The following is a 17,933-nucleotide window of genomic DNA, read 5'->3' as shown; positions in this document are numbered from 1 at the left end:
CAAACTTTGTCTGGCAAGTCAAGAGCGGGGTTCTCCAGACCCACAAACAAGGCCCCTTCAGGATAAAGGTATGCCCCCAGTTTCATTTTTACTCTCCGTTAAGGTTCTTCCTTCCAACGTGCGACTGTCCTCAGTCCGCTTACAGGCTCTTTTTGGGGCGATGCAAGACCTTTTACTTGAGTGATGGCCCCGGTTCCGACTTCAGAACGTTTTCAGGGGTTTTTACTCTTTTTAAGGTCCAATTCTGGACCTTAAGGTGCTGAACTGCTTTGTGCAGAAGTTCAGAATGGAGTCCTCCCCACGGTGGTGGCTTCTCTGCATCAGGGGGATTTTTCTTGTCTCCTTCGACATCAAGGACTCTTACTTTCACATTCCAATATGTGTCAGTCTCCAGCTCTTCCTCCGCTTTTCTGTGGAAGAGGAGCATTATCAGTTTGTGGCATTACCCTTTGGTCTCGCTTCTACTCCTTGGGTCTCCACGAAAGTATTGGCCCAGGTGCTAGCATTGTTATGCCAATAGAAGATCGCAGTACTGGGCTACTTGGGCGACTTCCTTCTGCGAGCGGAGTCTTCTACTGCTCTGGTAGAAAACCTGGAAATCCCCATACGAGCATGAGGGTGTTCTGGTTCTGTCGGCAAAGCTGGACTATCTGAGTCTGACTCTGGACTCGGCCTTAGCCAAAGTGCTCCTTCCTTTGGACAAACTCCAGGAACTGCAGGCTGTATTTCATCTACTGCTGTCCAGCAGATGGTAATCCCTCCGGACTTACATGCTAGTGCTGGGCCTGATGGTGTTTACCTTCCAGGTGGTTCCGTTAGCACAGTTCCACACAAGGTCCCTGCAAGGGAGATTCTGGCCAAATAGGACAAGAATCCGCAGTCTCTGGACAATCAGAGCCGGCTGAGCCGGGGAACGAAAGTGTCCCTGTTATGGTGGCTTTGTTCTTCGGTGCTTCGGCTGGGCAAATCTTTCTTCCCCTTATATTGGACAGTGGTCACAACGGATGCCAGCCTGTTCGCTTGGGGAGGTGTCCTCTGCAAACTTTCTGCTCAGGGGATCAGGACACTGGAAGAGTCCAGACTACCGATCAATGTCTTGTACTCCGAGCAATCAGACTTTTACTGGAACATTAGACGGATCGTCTTCAGGGATGTCCAGTGCGCATTCAACCAAAAATGCCACGGCCGTAGCTTATGTCAATCACCAGGGGGCACAAGAAGTGTCCTGGTGGCTCTGGAGGTAGCCGGCATTCTAGGGTGGGCAGAACGGTTTGTTCCAGCCCTCTCCGCATTACACATTCCCAGGGTGGAATCAACAGGCGTTGGGCCAAGGGGAATGGTCCCTTCATCCAGGGGTATTTCATCAGTTGTGTCTCCGATGGGGCATCCCCGAGGTGGATCTGTTGGCATTCTGGCTCAACAGAAAGGAGGTTTATGGCTCGGTCACGGGATCCTCTGGCGGATGCCATGGATGCACTGGTGGCCCAGTATCATCTGATTTACGCATGCCCTCCTCTCAAGCTTCTGCCAAGACTACTACGCAGGATCAAGACAGAAGGGATTCCAGTCATCTTAGTGGCCCTGGGCTTGCCTCGCCGATCTGGTGCGGCTCTTTGCTGATGTTCCTTGGAAGCTTCCTCTCAGGGAGGAACTTCTGTCCCTACGGCCCAATCATCTATCCTGCTTTACAGTCGCTGACAGCTTGGCTGTTGAACGCCAAGTGCCGATGGATAGAGGTTTGTCTGAGTCGGTGATTCCAATGCTATTAAAAGCTAGGAAATCTACTTCTAGAAAGATCTACCATTGTACGGGGAAGACATACATTGCGTGGTGAGTCTCTTGGGTTCATCCTCATTCTTTTTCGGTGGCTTAAATGCTGATCTTCCTTTAATGGGGGGTTGAGCAGAAACTGCCTTGGCTACTATCAAGGGTTAGGTGTGGGCCTTAGCGGTGTTTTTTCATTGGCCATTGGCCACATACTCCTTGGTGTGTACTTTTCTTCAGGGAGTTAGGCACTTGGCCCCTCCAGTGCAGTCTCTGTTGCTGCCTTTGGACCTCAATTTGGTGCTCACAGTTCTCCAAAAGCCTCCTTTTTGGAATCTTCGGGAGATTTCCCTGCTTATGCTGTCCTAGAAGGTGGCCTTTTTGGTGGCTTTCACCTCTGTGCACAGGATGTCGGAATTGGCGGCGTTACCCTGTTGCTCACCTTACTTGGTGGTTCACAGTGATAAGGTGATTCTTCGCCCCTGTCCGCCGTTCCTTCCCCAGGTTGTCTCTGATTTTCATTTGAATGAAGACCTTGTGTTGCCTTCCGTGTCCCAGGCCAAAACATCTGAAGGAAATTGCTTTGCATGCCATGGATGTGGTCCGGGCAATTAGGGTGTACCTGGCAGCTACGGAATATTTTAGGGAATCAGACTCACTATTTGTGCTTACGGATGGGCCTTGGAAAAGGTTGCCCGCTTCCTCTGTGGCCATTTCCAGATGGATCAGACAGACGGTGATTCAGGCCTATTCCATCAAGGGTCAGGTTCCTCCTTTCCCTGTCAAGGCGCACTCTACTCAGGCGCTCAGGGCCTCCTGGGCCTTGTGTCATCAGGCGTCAGTGACACAGGTTTGCAAGGAATTTGCAAGGAAAAGTTTTGCCCATTGGGACTTTAGATGAAGCGCCACACAACCCGTAATAAAAACATAGTACAAGTTTATTGAGTATGTGCCAGCAATAAAACTGGGAAAAGGTGTCATAATGCCAACCAGTTGGCCGAAGTATACAAATCCATTACATTGGTACTTACAGTAATCAAATAGTACATAGTAAATGTGTCATGGCATCTGTGGTGATCCGACGCTTTTCGTGAGTTCAGTCTCTCTCTTTTTAAAAATGATTAAAAAAATATAACCTAGTAATGAACATGGAAATGTATCAGGTAGATTGGAATGTGGGAATCAGACTGAAGGATTCATACTCACAAAAATGCAGGATGCTGCATGCCAAAATCACACTGGCAGCAATCGGAAATGTCTGACCCGGGAGCTGTGGGTAAAGGTTCCAAAATAGGCCAGCAGAGCAAAAGATGTTGGCTAGAAAAAAAAAGAAGTGTAAATGGGTGGTGATCACAATTAAAAATAAATAAAATGAAAAATGATGGCAAGGTAAAAAATCAGTAAGGGAAATTTTTTATTTTTAAGAAAGATAAAATTGCCAAAAGCAAGCACATGATATAATTGGGAGTTGCGAAAGTGACCTGCACAGCTTAAAAGAATCCAAATGTGGAACTAAGTGTATTGCTATCCTCCTTTCCCTGTGAAGGTGCATTCTACTTGGGCACTCAGTGCCTGTTCCGTCATCAGGCATCAGTGACGCAGGTTTGCAAGACGACCACCTTGTAGTTGGTGCACACTTTCACAAAGTTATTATTATTATTATTATTCAGGATTTCTATAGCGCCAGCAGTTTACGCAGTGCTTTACAATGTTAGAGGGAGACAATACAGTTACAATACAATAAAATACAAGAGAAGATTAGTTGGTGGTGTGATATGCTTCCCTGAAGAGATGAGTTTTCAGGGATCGCCTGAAAGCAGCTAGAGTAGCAGATAACCATACAGGTTGAGGTAGAGCATTCCAGAGGATGGGAGAGGCCTTGGAGAAATCCTGGAGACGAGCATGGGAGAAGGAGACAAGGGAGCTTGAGAGTAGTAGGTCTTGAGAGGAGCGGAGAGGACGGTTTGGGTGATATTTGGAGACAAGATTGGTGATGTAGCTCGGGGCAGAGTTGTGAATGGCTTTGTATGTTGTGGTTAGTATTTTGAATTTAGTTCGCAGGGCAATCGGGAGCCAGTGTAGGGATTGGCAGAGAGGGGAGGCAGACAATGAACGGTTGGTAAGGTGGATAAGCCTGGCAGCAGCATTCATGATGGACTGAAGAGGGGATAGCCTATGAAGTGGTAGGCCTATGAGAAGGGAGTTGCAATAGCCGAGGCGAGAAATAACAAGGGAGTGAATGAGTAGCTTGGTGGTTTCAGTTTTTAAAAAGGGGCGAATTAGAGATGTTGCAGAGGTGAAGTCTACAAGCTTTTGACAATGATTGGATTTGGGGCTGAAAGGACAGGTCAGAGTCTAGGATTACACCTAGTACCCTGGCATGAGGGGAGGGATTGATAGTTGCATAACTAGTTTTGATAGAAAAGTCATGGAGGGGGGCACGGGCGGGGGGGAAAATTTCCAATCAGTTTTAAAGAGATTTAGTTTGAGGAAGTGGTGCGACATCCATGTTGATATGTCAGTAATTAAGTTAGCAATGTGAAAGGAGACTGAAGGAGTGAGGTGAGGAGTAGACAGATAGATTTGAGTGTCATCGGCGTAGAGATGGTATTGGAAACCGTGGGCGGTTATCAAGTGACCGAGGGAGGCGGTGTAGATAGAGAATAGGAGGGGTCCAAGAACAGAGACTTGGGGAACCACCACAGAAAGGGGCAATGGGGAAGAGGAGGTAGAGTTGTGGGTAACACTGAAGGAGCGCTGCGATAGGTAGGAGGAGAACCAAGATAGAGCAGAATCTTGGAGGCCAAAGGAACAGAGTTTATTAAGAAGGAGCGGGTGGTCAACAGTGTCAAAGGCCGCAGAGTTCTATAAATTTGATGTGTTGGCATCTGCCGATGCTTCTTTTGGCTGCAAGGTTTTGCAGGCTGCTGTTTAGAGGACCTGGTCCTTGAGGGTGTATTGTTTTTTTTCAGATGAGCTACAGTTGTTTTGGTTGAGCTTCTGTTTACCTGGTTGGCTATAGTTAGCCTTGGGAATTTCTTTTTCACTGTTCCCACTCCTCATGATTAACACTGCTTTGGGGCATCCCAATGGTTAAGAAGATCAGAAGCTGTGTCTGCCAATGAACGAGAGAGAAAAAAAGGGATTTTTGACTTACCGTAAAATCCTTTTCTCTGAAGTTCATTGACAGACACAGCTCCTGATTTTTCTTAACCAGTGAGTTATACTGCCCCCTACAGGAGTAGGACATTGGCAGAAAAAAAAAAGTCTGGCTCGCCTATGGGCAGTCCCAGGGGGTATACTCCCTCTCTCAGCTATAGGTACTCAGGTTTGTTACAAGCAGTGTCAGAAGAATTACAACTCCACAGAGGGGTGTGTGCTGTGTCCGTCAATGAACATCAGAGAAATTGATTTTGCAGTAAGTCAAAACTCCCATTTTTTTTTGCTAGAAAATTACTTAGAACCACCGAACACATATATATATATATATATATATATATATATATATATATATATATATATATATTAGCAAAGACTCTGGAGAATAAAATGGCGGTCCTTGCAATATTTTAAGTTACACAGGATTTGCGCAGCGGTTTTTCAAACACAATTTTTGTGGAATAAATACACTTCACTGAATTTAAAAAAAACTAAACCGTATAGTTAGCCAAATTTTTTTGTATATTGTGAAAGGAAATGTCACGCCGAGTAAATAGATACCTAACATGTTACGGTTTAAGTTTAAATTGCGCACGCTCGTGGAATGGCGACAAACTACGGTATTAAAAAATCTCCATAGGCGACACTTTAAAACATTTTAACAGTTACCAGTTTAGAGTTACAGAGGAGGTCTTGCTCTCACTCTGACGATCGCGGCGATACTTCACATGTGTGATTTGAACAGCGTTTACATTTGTGGGCACGACTTCCTATTTATTTAATTTTTTTTCACTGTTCCTTTTTTATTGCTGTCACAAGGAATGCAAACATCCCTTGTGACAGTAATAGGCAGGGACAGGTACTTTTTATGGGAGGTTCTAAAAGACCCCAAATCCCTCCTTTTGCACTTAAATGTATTCAAAACGGCTAAATCTGCGTTTTTGAATACTGTCATTTTTTTAAGTAAACCGGAAGTGATATGACGTTGCTTCCAGGTTATTTCATCGGAGACCATATCGAATTTGAATCCGGGTTCATCGGGACTCTGACCAGCCGGTGGATATGTCGGCTGGTCTCCCGTCTCACCGGGAGACCCGGGCAGAGTGGCAGGCTGGGGGGGGCGTCCGCTCCCACTCCCACTCCTTTTGATAACGGCCAATCGTTGCACCGGTTATCACCAGAAAGCTGACTGTCGGCTCTAAAAAAAAAAGTACAGGGGTGATGCCTCTAGCTGCAGGCCTCACCCCCCCCCCCTCCCCCCAGTACAACCACTTCTACAAGCCAACATACAGGTACGTCAGTTTGCGGGAAGTGGTTAAAAAACAAGACTTTACAATTGCTTTATTCTTTATTCACCCCAGCATGACCAATAACCTAGCTTTAAGTTAAACCTTTAGGAATGGCTCCACTTTAATGCCTTTAGAAATAAGATTAATGCTAGAGCTGCCCAGTTTCAGCTAATGTGATGACGCCTTTGTCTTTGGGCTCCAGCAGACTTTAGCAGACATTCCAAGAAGGCCATTTTGGAAAATAATTGCCAACTATGTTGGTTTGAAGACTGTAGCTTTGTTTTTCCCCTGAGAAGGGCTGTAGCTGGCAACATCCTTCCATTCTGCATCCTCATTAGTCATAACCAAACATAATCATTTCATCCCGTTCTGCAAGTGTATGGTAAGATTTGTTTCAGGTCTGGAGATCAGAATATTTGTCTAACCATCTTTAGTTCTGTTCATAGTAGGGAAGGCGTAAGCTGCACTTTTAGCAATTGCCTATTCCTCTTCTGCTAATGGAAGTTATTTTTATAGGCTCTGTCTAAAGAAGACTCCTTTCATTCTTCCTATGATGTCTGTACTGAAAGGTTATCTTTTAACAAACCAACTCCCCCAAATGAGCTGTGGGCTACTTCAACGCCAGTTATAGATTTTAAGTTGCCTACCATGGACTTTTACAACCTAAATCTTGGTCAGCCTGAATATGCTAAGCTATCAGATCATAATGATGTTGCTTCCTCTGACTCAAAGGATCACTCGGAATTGGATGTTTTCAGCAAGCAGATAGAAAGCACGTCAACTAGTTCGTGGATGCCGTTACAGACTCATGGAGCTGATACTGATGCAGGCATTCCTCCTTCTGTTTCAAAGGTAATCAGGATTGCACAAAATTAGATTAAAGCTTAAATCCCGGGTGAAATAAAAGACACACAATAATGCAACTCAGTATTCATGAACACAACATTAAATGTATTTTTAAATACAAGCAGTGTAAGTATCTGCTTTTAAACCTGGTATCAACATCTTGCTGTCTCTGTGAGGCAGAGCTCAAAGAGGGGAGGAACCAATAAGTTGTGCTGCAGTGCATGCTGATAGGAGGAGAGAGCAGAGCGCCAGAGAGGAGCTTATCGGTTTGATGCTTATGCTTACAGTGTCAGGTCACAGGATGGGGGTAGGGTGGAGACCTGTAATTTATTAAATGCAGTAGAGAAAAAAAGATCTGGCTTTCTGTACTGCCACGCAGAGAAGTTCTGTGTGCCAGAAATCTCAGAACTGGATAGACTTTTTTTTTTCATCAGATTTTATTTTTCAAACAGTTTTTTCTTTTACAGTTTAACATAGGGACAATCTGTCACGGAGGACAGGTGAGAAGTTCAACTTTGAAGAATCACTGTCAGTCTTCCTATTCAGGCCAAAGTGACAGTGGTTCTGCAAAGGAACCCTTTCATCCATTTATACTAACCTTGCTCTCCCTCCAGCCTTCATCACAACTGGTGACAATACCTGGTGCTTCTGAGTATGAGATAGCATGTGACCTCTTTCCATATGACAATGCTTAGGTGTCGCAACCAATTTCTAGGCCAAAGTATTGTCACATGACTAAGGGAGCGATATCACTGCCCCCCCCCCCCCCCTTTAGCATCCGACACCAACAAACAATATCGGTTTTAGTGCAGGCTGTGACGGGATAGAAGCAGCTAGATGAGTATCAGTGGGTCAAGGGGCCCCCTTGTAAAGACACCATCACTTTTCTCAGAATGGCTGACAGTGTCGCTTTACATGCAACTGATGGACTTTAACCACTTAAGGACTGCCCCATGCAGATATACTGTGGCAGGGCGGCCCTCCTGCATGAACCGCATACCCTATACTTCGGCTCGTGCTCTGGGGTGCGCGCGCACTGCGGACGGCCTGCTCCCTCTGTGATTGGCGGATGCAATGTCCCCTGGGACCCACCAATCGTTTTGTAAACAAGGTAGACTGCTGTTCTGTCATAGAGGAAGATGGAGATCTTGTGTTTCTGCTAAGCAGAAACATGGATCTCTGTCTTCCTCCAGTTGGGCCACCCCCCACACAGTTAGAAAGCACTTCCTAGGAGCTCACGTAACCCTTTGATCGCCCCTGATGTTAACCCCCTTACCTGCCAGTGTCAGTACAGTGACAGTGCATTTTTTTATAGCCCTGATTACTGAATTGGTGTCACTGGTCCTCAAAAAGTGTCACTTAGTGTCAGATTTGTCTGCCGCAATATCGCAGTCCGGCTAAAATCGCAGTCTATAAATGGCTGATTGCTGCCATTACTTGTAAAAAAAATAAAAATTACATAAATCTATCCCATAGTTTGTAGAGGCTGTAACTTTTGCACAAACCAATTAATATACGCCTATTGTGATTTTTTTTTTTTTTTACCAAAAATATGTAGCAGAATACATATTGGCCTAAAATGATGAAGAAATTTAGATTTTTGACACTTTTTTATTGGATAGGTTTTATAGCATAAAGTAAAAAATATTGTGTTTTTTTTTTTTTTTTTTTTTCAAAACTGTCGCTCTTTTTTTGTTTATAGTGAAAAAAAATAAAAACCGCAGAGGTGATCAAAAACCACCCAAGGAAAGCTTTATTTGTGAGGAAAAAAGGACATACATTTTATTCGGGTACAGCATCACACGTCCGTGCAGTTCTCAGTTAAAGTAACGCAGTGCCGTATCACAAAAAATCGCCTGGTCATTAGGGGATTAAACCTTCCGGGGCTGAAGTAGTTAATGACAACGTAATATAAAGTGTTTGGAGAAATGTGACAAATATTGGTTTATGTGGAATTTATGATTCCAAACGTAAAACAAAATCGTGAAAATCACATGAAGGACTTAATACTCTTAAAAGTCCAGATTTTGGGTGACCATACAATCTTTAAAAGTAGTATCATTAAAGCAATCATTTAATGTGATTTAACTCATAAGGAGATCAAGTACACATAGCACTCAGTCCTTTTCAGATCTGTCCCTTAGTTTCTAAACATCATGATCGGGCAGGTTCAGTCAGTTGAAAAGTTTAATTAAGCTGATTTTCTTCTTTTAAGAGCAGATGGTTATCAGAATGTTTGCAGAATTTACATTATCATGTCTTTAGTTTTGTGATCGTGAGATCACCTTGCATCTTCGGTCACTTTCAGCTAACATCAGTAGCAACAGCTAATTAATTTAAGGTACTAAATAAAAATGAAAATAACTGCAACATACAAATTGAAAGACATGCTTAAAACTGAACTAAAATTCAAGTTTACCTTTTACAAAACAGTAGTATTTTCATATTATTTTTGTGTATTTCTTCGGATATAGCCCTTGTGTAGTTGATGAAATTGTTAGCAAAGTGTATGCAGGACTTGGACAGTGCAGTCTTCTGTGTTTAGGACTGGACTGTTGAAAAAGTCCTACTCTTGTCAATAGTCTACCCCTTTACCAACTTCAAGTTTCTAACTCAAGCTTTTTACTAATGTTGAAAATCCAAGAATAAAAATGTATTATATTTCAGCTGACCAGTCCTTAGATGAGGTGGTTGCATTCAGTCTCCTTTTTTTTAAGGTTCTCTTCATTTATTTTTACCTGGTAATCCTGAAAATAACACACTTCCTGTCTATGGGGGGGGGGGGGGGGGGTTATGCTCTCTCCTACACTGAATTTTAGAGGGAGCCATGGTTGCCACCCAAGCTGAACTTCAAACATGTCTGCCTTTGTTTATCTCCAAAAAAATGTTGATGAGACTAGTAGTTTACCGAAGAAAGATAAGGTTGATTGCTCTTTCTGTTAAGCTCACTAATTTCTGGCAAGATCAACAGTCATTTTTCTGTTCTTGCTGGAAAAGTTTTTAGTCTAAAAATTAAAAAAAAAAGAAAACCAACACAGCCACCTCATATAGGGATTGGTAAGCTACAATATTTAACAATTTTGTGTTTGAGTTTAGTCCCTTAAATTCAGTGGCATAACCTTATCCTGTAGGAGTAAAATTTGTCTCGATGTAAAGAAAATTGTATATTTCTTGATGTTATAAAGTAAATTATTATTTTTTTTAATTGGTTGTAAACCTCAGGGATGAAATATGAACAAATCATATCCCTCTATAGTGTGTACAGAGCATCCGGAAAGTATTCACAGCACTTCACTTTTTCCACATTTTGTTATTTTCTTATGTTACTGCCTTATTCCAAAATGGATCAAACTCATTATTTCCTGAGAGTCTCCATGGCAGCCTACGTGTGGGTTAACCCCGCCTCCACTCCAAGGGTATAGGACCCCCCTCCCATAAATTTCAGCTCACAGGTACAGCCAGTGTTCCTTTTTTGTCCTCCTCCAAGGACCTACATTTTGGATTTCATTCATGGCCGGCTTACCTCAGAAGTTTTGGTGGTGTCTGTGTGTCCAGGGCCCAGCCACGGGCGGGTGAGTGACACTTAATTCCTCTGGCTATCTGCGGTTGACTGAAAGATTTGTCCGGCATGCCTCTGACAGGGTCTGAAGATGGTCTGTGCAGCTTCTGCATGGCAGCGGTATACGTTTATCTATGTCCTTCTGTCGTGTCTCTATTATCTTCCCTGGTGCTAGTGGTATTGGGGGCCCAACGGCGGCTGGAACGCGCCCTGTGTTCCAGACGCCTTCCTCTTCCTCCTCTGCTGTCCTGGCCTGTTGGAAGCATGCACAGCTTGCGGACGGAGCCGCATCCCGATCTCGCGCATGCACAGGCTTGGTCTCCTCCAGACACACCACCATGGTCACCGCACGGATCAGAGAGCCTGTTGGGGTTGTGGGGTGCATGTCCCGGAGGACAAGTCCCTTTGCGAGCCATGCTTCGATCGCACAGCCGGCAAGAGGGAGTTCGAGGACCAGAGGTTGGAATCCCTGGTGAAACGGGTAGTACAGCAGTCCCTGAAAGAGTAGGGTACTACTCCTGCACATGGTCACTACAACCAGCTCTCCAGTTGAAGCTCCTTAAGATCAGGGCCCCTCTCAGCTGAGCTGTGCTTCTGGGAGATCATCGGAGAGTGATTCCGAAGAGGAAGGGGCAGTAGGAGGCTTTGACTTCGCCCTAGTCTCACCTCTAATCAGGGCCATTAAGGAAGTTCTAAAGTGGGAAGATTCTGTGTCTCCTCGAAAGAAGCAACGGAAGTTCTTTAAGCACCTGGGTAAGGAGCGTCTTAACTTCCCTTTCCTTACAGAGTTAAATGATGTCATCAACGAGGAGTGGAGTAAAGGGGACAGCAAATCTTCCTTATCCTCCAAACTGGTGAAGCTCTACCAATTTAAGTCAGAGGACGTAGTTCATTTGGAATCAGCCTCTCTTGTGGATGCCGCAGTTACAAGACTGGCTAAACATGTTACACTACCCTTAGATGACGCGGTCTCCTTTAAGGACCCCTTGGACAGAAATATAGACCTGGATCTGAAGAGAATCTATGTTTCGGCTGGTGCAGCCTATAAAGCAGCTCTTGCGCTAGCAGCCATGTCCAAGGCCATGGAAGCCTGGGTATCTGACATCGAGACTAAGCTGGGGGGCATCTCAGAGGAGGCAGTTGAAAACTCTCCTATTCAAGAGCTCAAATTAGCATCAGTCTTTTTGGGGGAGGCCTCCATTGACGTCCTTTGTCTCCTATCTAGATCGATGCTGTCCTCGGTTACGGCAAAGCTGGCCTTATGGCTGCGCCCCTGGCTCGCTGATCCATCCTCCAAACAGGCTTGGTGCAAAATCCCCTTTGAGGGTTCATCCCTCTTCGGGAACAAGTTGGACAGCGCCATAGCATGAGCCACTGGGGGGAAATCGGGTTTCCTTCGTCAAGATAGGTGCCTGTTTGGCCAGAAAAAAACTCAACCCAGGAGGCAATACTCGGAGAGGTCAAGGGATGCTCGCTTCTACAAGCCCGGTCGGGACTTTCGCAGGAATTGGAAAGGAGGTCAAGCATCCTCCCGAAGGTCATCCAGAAATCCAGCCCCTTCTGGGCAGGAAGCCACGAAGTCTTTTTGAGATTGCGCCTGTTAAGACATGCCAGGTGGGGGCGCGTCTACTCCACTTTCGGTGTGTCTGGGCAGCCTCAATCTCGCACTTCTGGACTGTTAAAACGGTCTCCACAGGTCACAGGTGGTCTTTCCTGGCGGACCCTGTTCCCAGGTTTATTCCAACTCGCTTGCCTTATCAAGAAGAGAAAAGAGGAGTCTTGCTCACTTATGTAGACGCTTTGGTGTCTCAAGGGGCAGTGGTTCCGGTGCCCGATCAAGAAAAGTTCCAGGGCGTATATTCACCCCTCTTCCTGGTGCAGAAGAAGAACGGATCCTGAAGGCAGGTCATAGATCTCACTTATTTGAACAAGTTCATAAAAAACGAGAAGTTCAAAATGGAGACTCTTTCCACTATCCAGAAGGCAGTGTTACCAGGCGACTGGCTAGCTTCGATAGACCTCAATTACGCCTACTTTCATGTGCCTGTAGCAGACAATTTTCGCAGATACCTCAGTTTTGCAGTCGAAAAGCGTCACCTTCAATTTACTTGCTACAAGCTTGACACACCTATTTTTGGGCAGTTTCCCCCATTCTTCTTTGCAGGACCTCTCAAACTTCATCAGGTTGGATAGGGAGCGTTGGTGCAGAGCCATTTTCAGATCTCTCCAGAGATGTTCAATCGGGTTCAAGTCTGGGCTCTGGCTGGGCCACTCAAGGACATTCACAGAGTTGTCCCATAGCCACTCATTTGTTAACATGGCTGTGTGCTTAGGGTCCTTGTTGGAAAATGAACCTTCGCCCCAGTCTCAGGTCCATAGTGCTCTGGAGCAGGTTATCATCAAGGATGTTTGATTTGCAACATTCATCTTTTCCCTCGATCCTGACTAGTCTTCCAGCTCCTGCCACTGAAAAACATCCCACAGCATGATGCTGCCACCACCATGCTTCACTGTAGGGATGGTATTAGCCAGGTGATGAGCGGTTCCTGGTTTCCTCCAGACATGATGCTTGCCATTCAGGCCAAAGAGTTCAATCTTTGTTTCATCAGACCAGAGAATTTTTTTTCTTATAGTCAGAGAGTCCTTCGGGTGCATTTTGGCAAACTCCAGGAAGGCTGTCATGTGCCTTTTACTCAGGAGTGGCTTCCATCTGGCCGCTCTACCATACAGGCCTGATTGGTGGAGTGCTGCATAGATGGTTGTTCTTCTGGAAGGTTCTCCTCTCTCCACAGAGAAATGCTGGAGCTCTGTGAAAGTGACCATCGGGTTCTTGGTCACCTCCCTGACTAAGGCCCTTCTCCCCTGAACGCTCAGTTTGGCCGGGCAGCACGCTTTAGGAAGGGTCTTGGTGGTTCCAAATTTCTTCCATTTACCAATGATGGAGGCCACTGTGCTCATTAGAACCTGAAAATTTCTGTACTCTTCCTCAGATCTGTGCCTCGATACAATTCTGTCTCGGAGGTCTACAGACAATTCTTTGAACTTCATGACTTGGTTTGTGCACTGGCATGCACTGTTAACTGTGGGACCTTTATATAGACAGGTGTGTGCCTTTCCAAATCATGTCCAATCATCTGCATTTACCACAGGTGGACTCCAAGTTGTAGAAACAGCTGAAGGATGATCAGTGGAAACCGGAGCTCAATTTTGAGTGTCATGGCAAAGGCTGCGAATACTTATGTACATGTGATTTTTTTTTTTTTTTTAAATAAATTTGCAAAGATTTCAAACAAACTTCTTTCAGGTTGTCATTATGGGGTATTGTTTGTAGACTTTTAACGAAAATAATGAATTTAATTCATTTTGGAATAAGGCTGTAACATAACAAAATATGGAAAAAGTGAAACGCTGTGAATACTTTCTGGATGCACTGTACGTGTCTCAGTTAAGAGCACGAAGTGTCATTTCTGTCTGCTGCTTCATTCCTCTGCTATCAGCATGAGTCACCTCTGACAAGTTTGCCTGATACCAAGAGAAAAATGGTGACAGGGTAAGGGACCTCCAGCCGATTGACAGCCTCACTAAGCTCTGCTGAGTGTAATTTCAGCTCTCTGTTCCCTTTTCTCTTTCGTTCATTGACGGATACAGCTCTTCATCTTTTTGACTGTAGGGTTATACAGCCCGCTACAGGAGTAGGAAACTAGGCAGAGAAAAAGCTTGAACATGCCTATGGGGCAGTCCTTGGGGGTATACTCCCACTTCCTGCTGTAGGTATTCAGTTTTTTTCTGCCTAGTCAGGAGTAAGAACCGAGTTCCTTGTTGGGATCTCTGGTCCTGGCAATTTTTTCTTTTTAGATGGAATTTTTTTCTTCTTTATATTATTTTGTTCCATTGAGAGCTACAATCAAGTGCTGGACTGGGCGACGAACTGGTTAATATAGATCCTTAGGGTCCCCCCAGTCCGACCAGCGAGCGTGTGCAGACCGCAGCTCCGCACTAGGTCGGATGCAACATAGCACCACTGGATGGGGGCTGGCCTTTGAGTTTAACTGTCTTGCGAGGGCGCATACGAACTGGCTTCGGCCTGAGTCGCAGTGTTTCCTCCTGGCCGACAGCACCCACATTACAATGGAGCAGTGCCCACACTGTTACTGGTGTGGTAAGTAGCTGTCCCCCCCCCCACTAACCCTGGAGGGTTTTGGGGTGGAAGTGGGCCCCTCCCTGGGATGGTCGGACCTCCGGGTTCCCATCCTTCCCCCCAGCCTCTCTAAAATTTTGATCACTGTGGGTCTTTTTGCGGGGTCCATTGTGGGCCCTTGGCTGGCATCCTCTTTGCGAGATCGCAGTCGTTGGCCTCCCCTGAATATGTTTTTCGGGGTGAGCTTAGTATATAGCGACCCTACTGGGTCTACGTCCCATGCGCCCTGAGTGGTCAGATAGTGAGGATGATTCCTCTGTTCCTCTAGCCACGCTTAAATAGGCGCTGGTGGATGCAGTGTTTGTGTCAATGCGTGAAACTTGAAAAACGGAGGTTGCAGCTGATGCCGCGTTGGAGGCCCCGATTCCTTTTGGCACCCACATGCCCACCAAAGCTGCAAGGATGTTACTCTTTCCGCTTACCTTGACAAACCATGGGGTTATCCAAAACGCAGTGGTTGCTAAGCGTTTTGCGGTATCCTTATGAGGATTAACTGCGGTACAGGTGGACGGATCAATCTGTAGTGGACTCGCCAGTTTACAGGTCAAATTGAGCTACCTTCATTCAGGTTGAGGAGGCTCTGGCCCACCATATGTGGCTGTGGCTGATTCGGCAATTAGGCCGGTAATTACTATTACCCTGGTGTCGCAAATTCTGACCGAGTGGGCTACGCTTTTATTCCGGAACCTGGAGGAGAAGCTGTTTCCCTCTGCCTTGAGTGGAGAGCACGCTTCTAATAATGCCTTGTCTGATCTTTCATTCGTGGGGGATCGCTTGTTTGGAGCTTCCTTGGATGACATCATCAAGAGCCTCACAGGGGGAAAGGGTACTCTTCTTCTACCTCAGGCTTCCAGGGGTAAAGATCCCTGTCGTAGTTGGGGACCTTCCTTTTTGGCTCACAAGCGGCTTTTTCATCCCTCAGGGTTTAAGACAAGGGATCCAAGACCTTTCCGGCCTCCGCTGGGGGTTCCAAAAAGTCTTGGTCGGGCAAACCACGAACATGTGCTGCCAGACCTGCGGACAAAAATTCCCCCGCATGAAGGGGTGCCCTCACCCGTATCTGGGGTGGGGGGATGTCTTTGCTGCCCTCCGGATCCGTGGACCTCCCTGATCCAGGAAAAGTGGGCCCACAAAGTCATTCACTCTGGCTTCAAGATCGAGTTTTGATCATATCCTCCGGAAAGGTTCTTGCCTTCCAACCTGCACTTATCCCCAGATCTCTATAGGGCAGTGCAAGATTTGTTACTTCAAGGGGTGATTGTTCTGGCTCCAAAGTCAGAATGTTTTCAAGGTTTTTACTCAAACCTGTTTACAGTTCCCAGGAAGGAGGGCAAGGTGCGCCCAATACTGGACCTCAAGGGGCTAAACCGCTTTGTGTGGGTACAGAAGTTCCACATGGAGTCCATGCGCACGGTGGTGGCATCCCTACATCAGGGGGAATTCCCCGCCTCCATTGACATCAAGAATGCCTACCTTAACATCCCAATATGTGTTGCCTATCAGCATTTCCTCTGCTTTGCTGTGGGTCAGGAGCATTATCAATTCGTAGCGTTACCATTTTAGTCTTGCTTCCGCTCCTCGGGTCTTTACGAAAGTGTTGGCCCCGGTTCTAGCATTACTGCATACTGGGGTAGCTGGACGATCTGCTTTTATGAGCGAAGTCTTTGTCTGCCTTGTTGGACAACTTGGAGATTACTCTGCAAACGCTGAGGGAGTTCGGTTGGATTCAGAATCTTCAGAAGTCTGCCGTGGTTCCGTTCACAAGCCAAGTCTAACTGGGTATGACTCTAGACTTGTTCTCAGCCAGAGTGTTTCTTCCTCGGGAGAAACTTCAAAAGTTGCAGAAGGCAATTTGGCTTTTGCTGTCCAACAGATGGTCGTCTCTCTGGACTTGCACGCGGGTGCTGGGCCTGATGGTGTCTACCTTCGAGGTGGTTCCATTTGCACAGTTCCATACAAGGTCCCTGCACAGGGAGGTTATGACCAAATGGGACAAGACTCCGCAGTCTCTGGACAATCATATCCGGCTGAGTCGGGGAACGAGGAAGTCCCTGATATGTTAGCTTCGTTCTCCGGCGCTTCGGCTGGGAAAATCCTTCCTCCCCTTGTATTGGATAGTGGTCACCACAGCTGCCAGCCTTTCTGACTGGGGAGACGTCCTCGGCAAGCATTCTGCCCAGGGGATCTGGACGCTGGAAGAGTCCAGACTACCGATCAATGTACTGGAGCTCCGAGTGGTCAGACTTTGTCTGGATCATTGGACAAGTCGTCTCCAGGGGTGTCCGGTCCCTGGATGTGGTTCGGGTAATAAGGGTGTATCCGGCAGCTACGGAGTCTTTTAGGAAATCAGACTCCCTATTTGTCCTCACGGATGGACCTCGCAAGGGGCTGGTTGCTTCTGCTGTGATCATTTCCAGATGGATCAGACAGACTGTGGTTCAGGTTCTTCCTCCTTTCCGTGTCAAGGCTCACACTACTCGGGCGCTTAGTGCCTCCTGTGCCTTTTGTCATCAGGCGTCAGTGATGCAGGTTTGCAGGCGGCTACCTGGTCGTCTGTACACACATTCACAAAGTTTTATAAAGTTGATGTGTTGGCATCTGCAGATGCTACTTTTGGCTGCAAAGTTTTGCAGGCTGCTGTTTTTTGTCCTCTTTGAGGGTGTTTTTTTTCAGGTGAGCTCCAGTTGTTGACAGTTGAGCTCCTAAGATACTGCTTTGGGACTTCCCTACGGTCAAGAAGATGAAGAGCTGTGTCCATCAATGAACGAAAATGAAAATGGGATTTTTGTCTTACTGTAAAATCCATTTCTCTGATGTTTATTGACGGACACAGCACCCGCCCCTCTATGGAGTTGGGTTTTTCCTTCTGACACTGCTTGTTACAAAACTGAATACCTATTGCAGGAAGTGAGAGTATACCCCCAGGGACTGCCTCATAGGCGTGTTCAAGCTTTTTCTCTGCCTAGTGTCCTACTCCTGTAGGGGGCAGTATAACCCTACGGTCAAGAAGATGAAGAGCTGCGTCCGTCAATGAATATCAGAGAAATGTATTTTACGGTAAGACAAAAATCCAAATTTTTTCTGAACTCTCTCACAAGTTTTAAAAAAACTGGACTTT

General features: G+C 46.0%; 1 protein-coding gene across 8 annotated transcripts in view; it reads left to right on the top strand.

The window, feature by feature from the left end:
- Nucleotides 1-17,933, top strand: part of MPDZ (multiple PDZ domain crumbs cell polarity complex component) — a 334,396-nt gene that overhangs the window by 156,986 nt on the left and 159,477 nt on the right. For all 8 annotated transcript variants that reach the window (XM_082263865.1, XM_082263863.1, XM_082263860.1 and 5 more), the window contains one exon: nt 6,729-7,064. In XM_082263865.1, coding sequence (XP_082119991.1) covers nt 6,729-7,064 — 336 coding nt within the window. The remainder of the gene's footprint in view (nt 1-6,728; nt 7,065-17,933) is intronic.

This window comes from Pelophylax lessonae (assembly GCF_965119305.1).
Source record: "Pelophylax lessonae genome assembly, chromosome: 1".
Classification (NCBI taxonomy): domain Eukaryota; kingdom Metazoa; phylum Chordata; class Amphibia; order Anura; family Ranidae; genus Pelophylax; species Pelophylax lessonae.
Note: the sequence above shows the minus strand (reverse complement) of the source record. Positions and strands in the feature narration are given on the sequence as shown.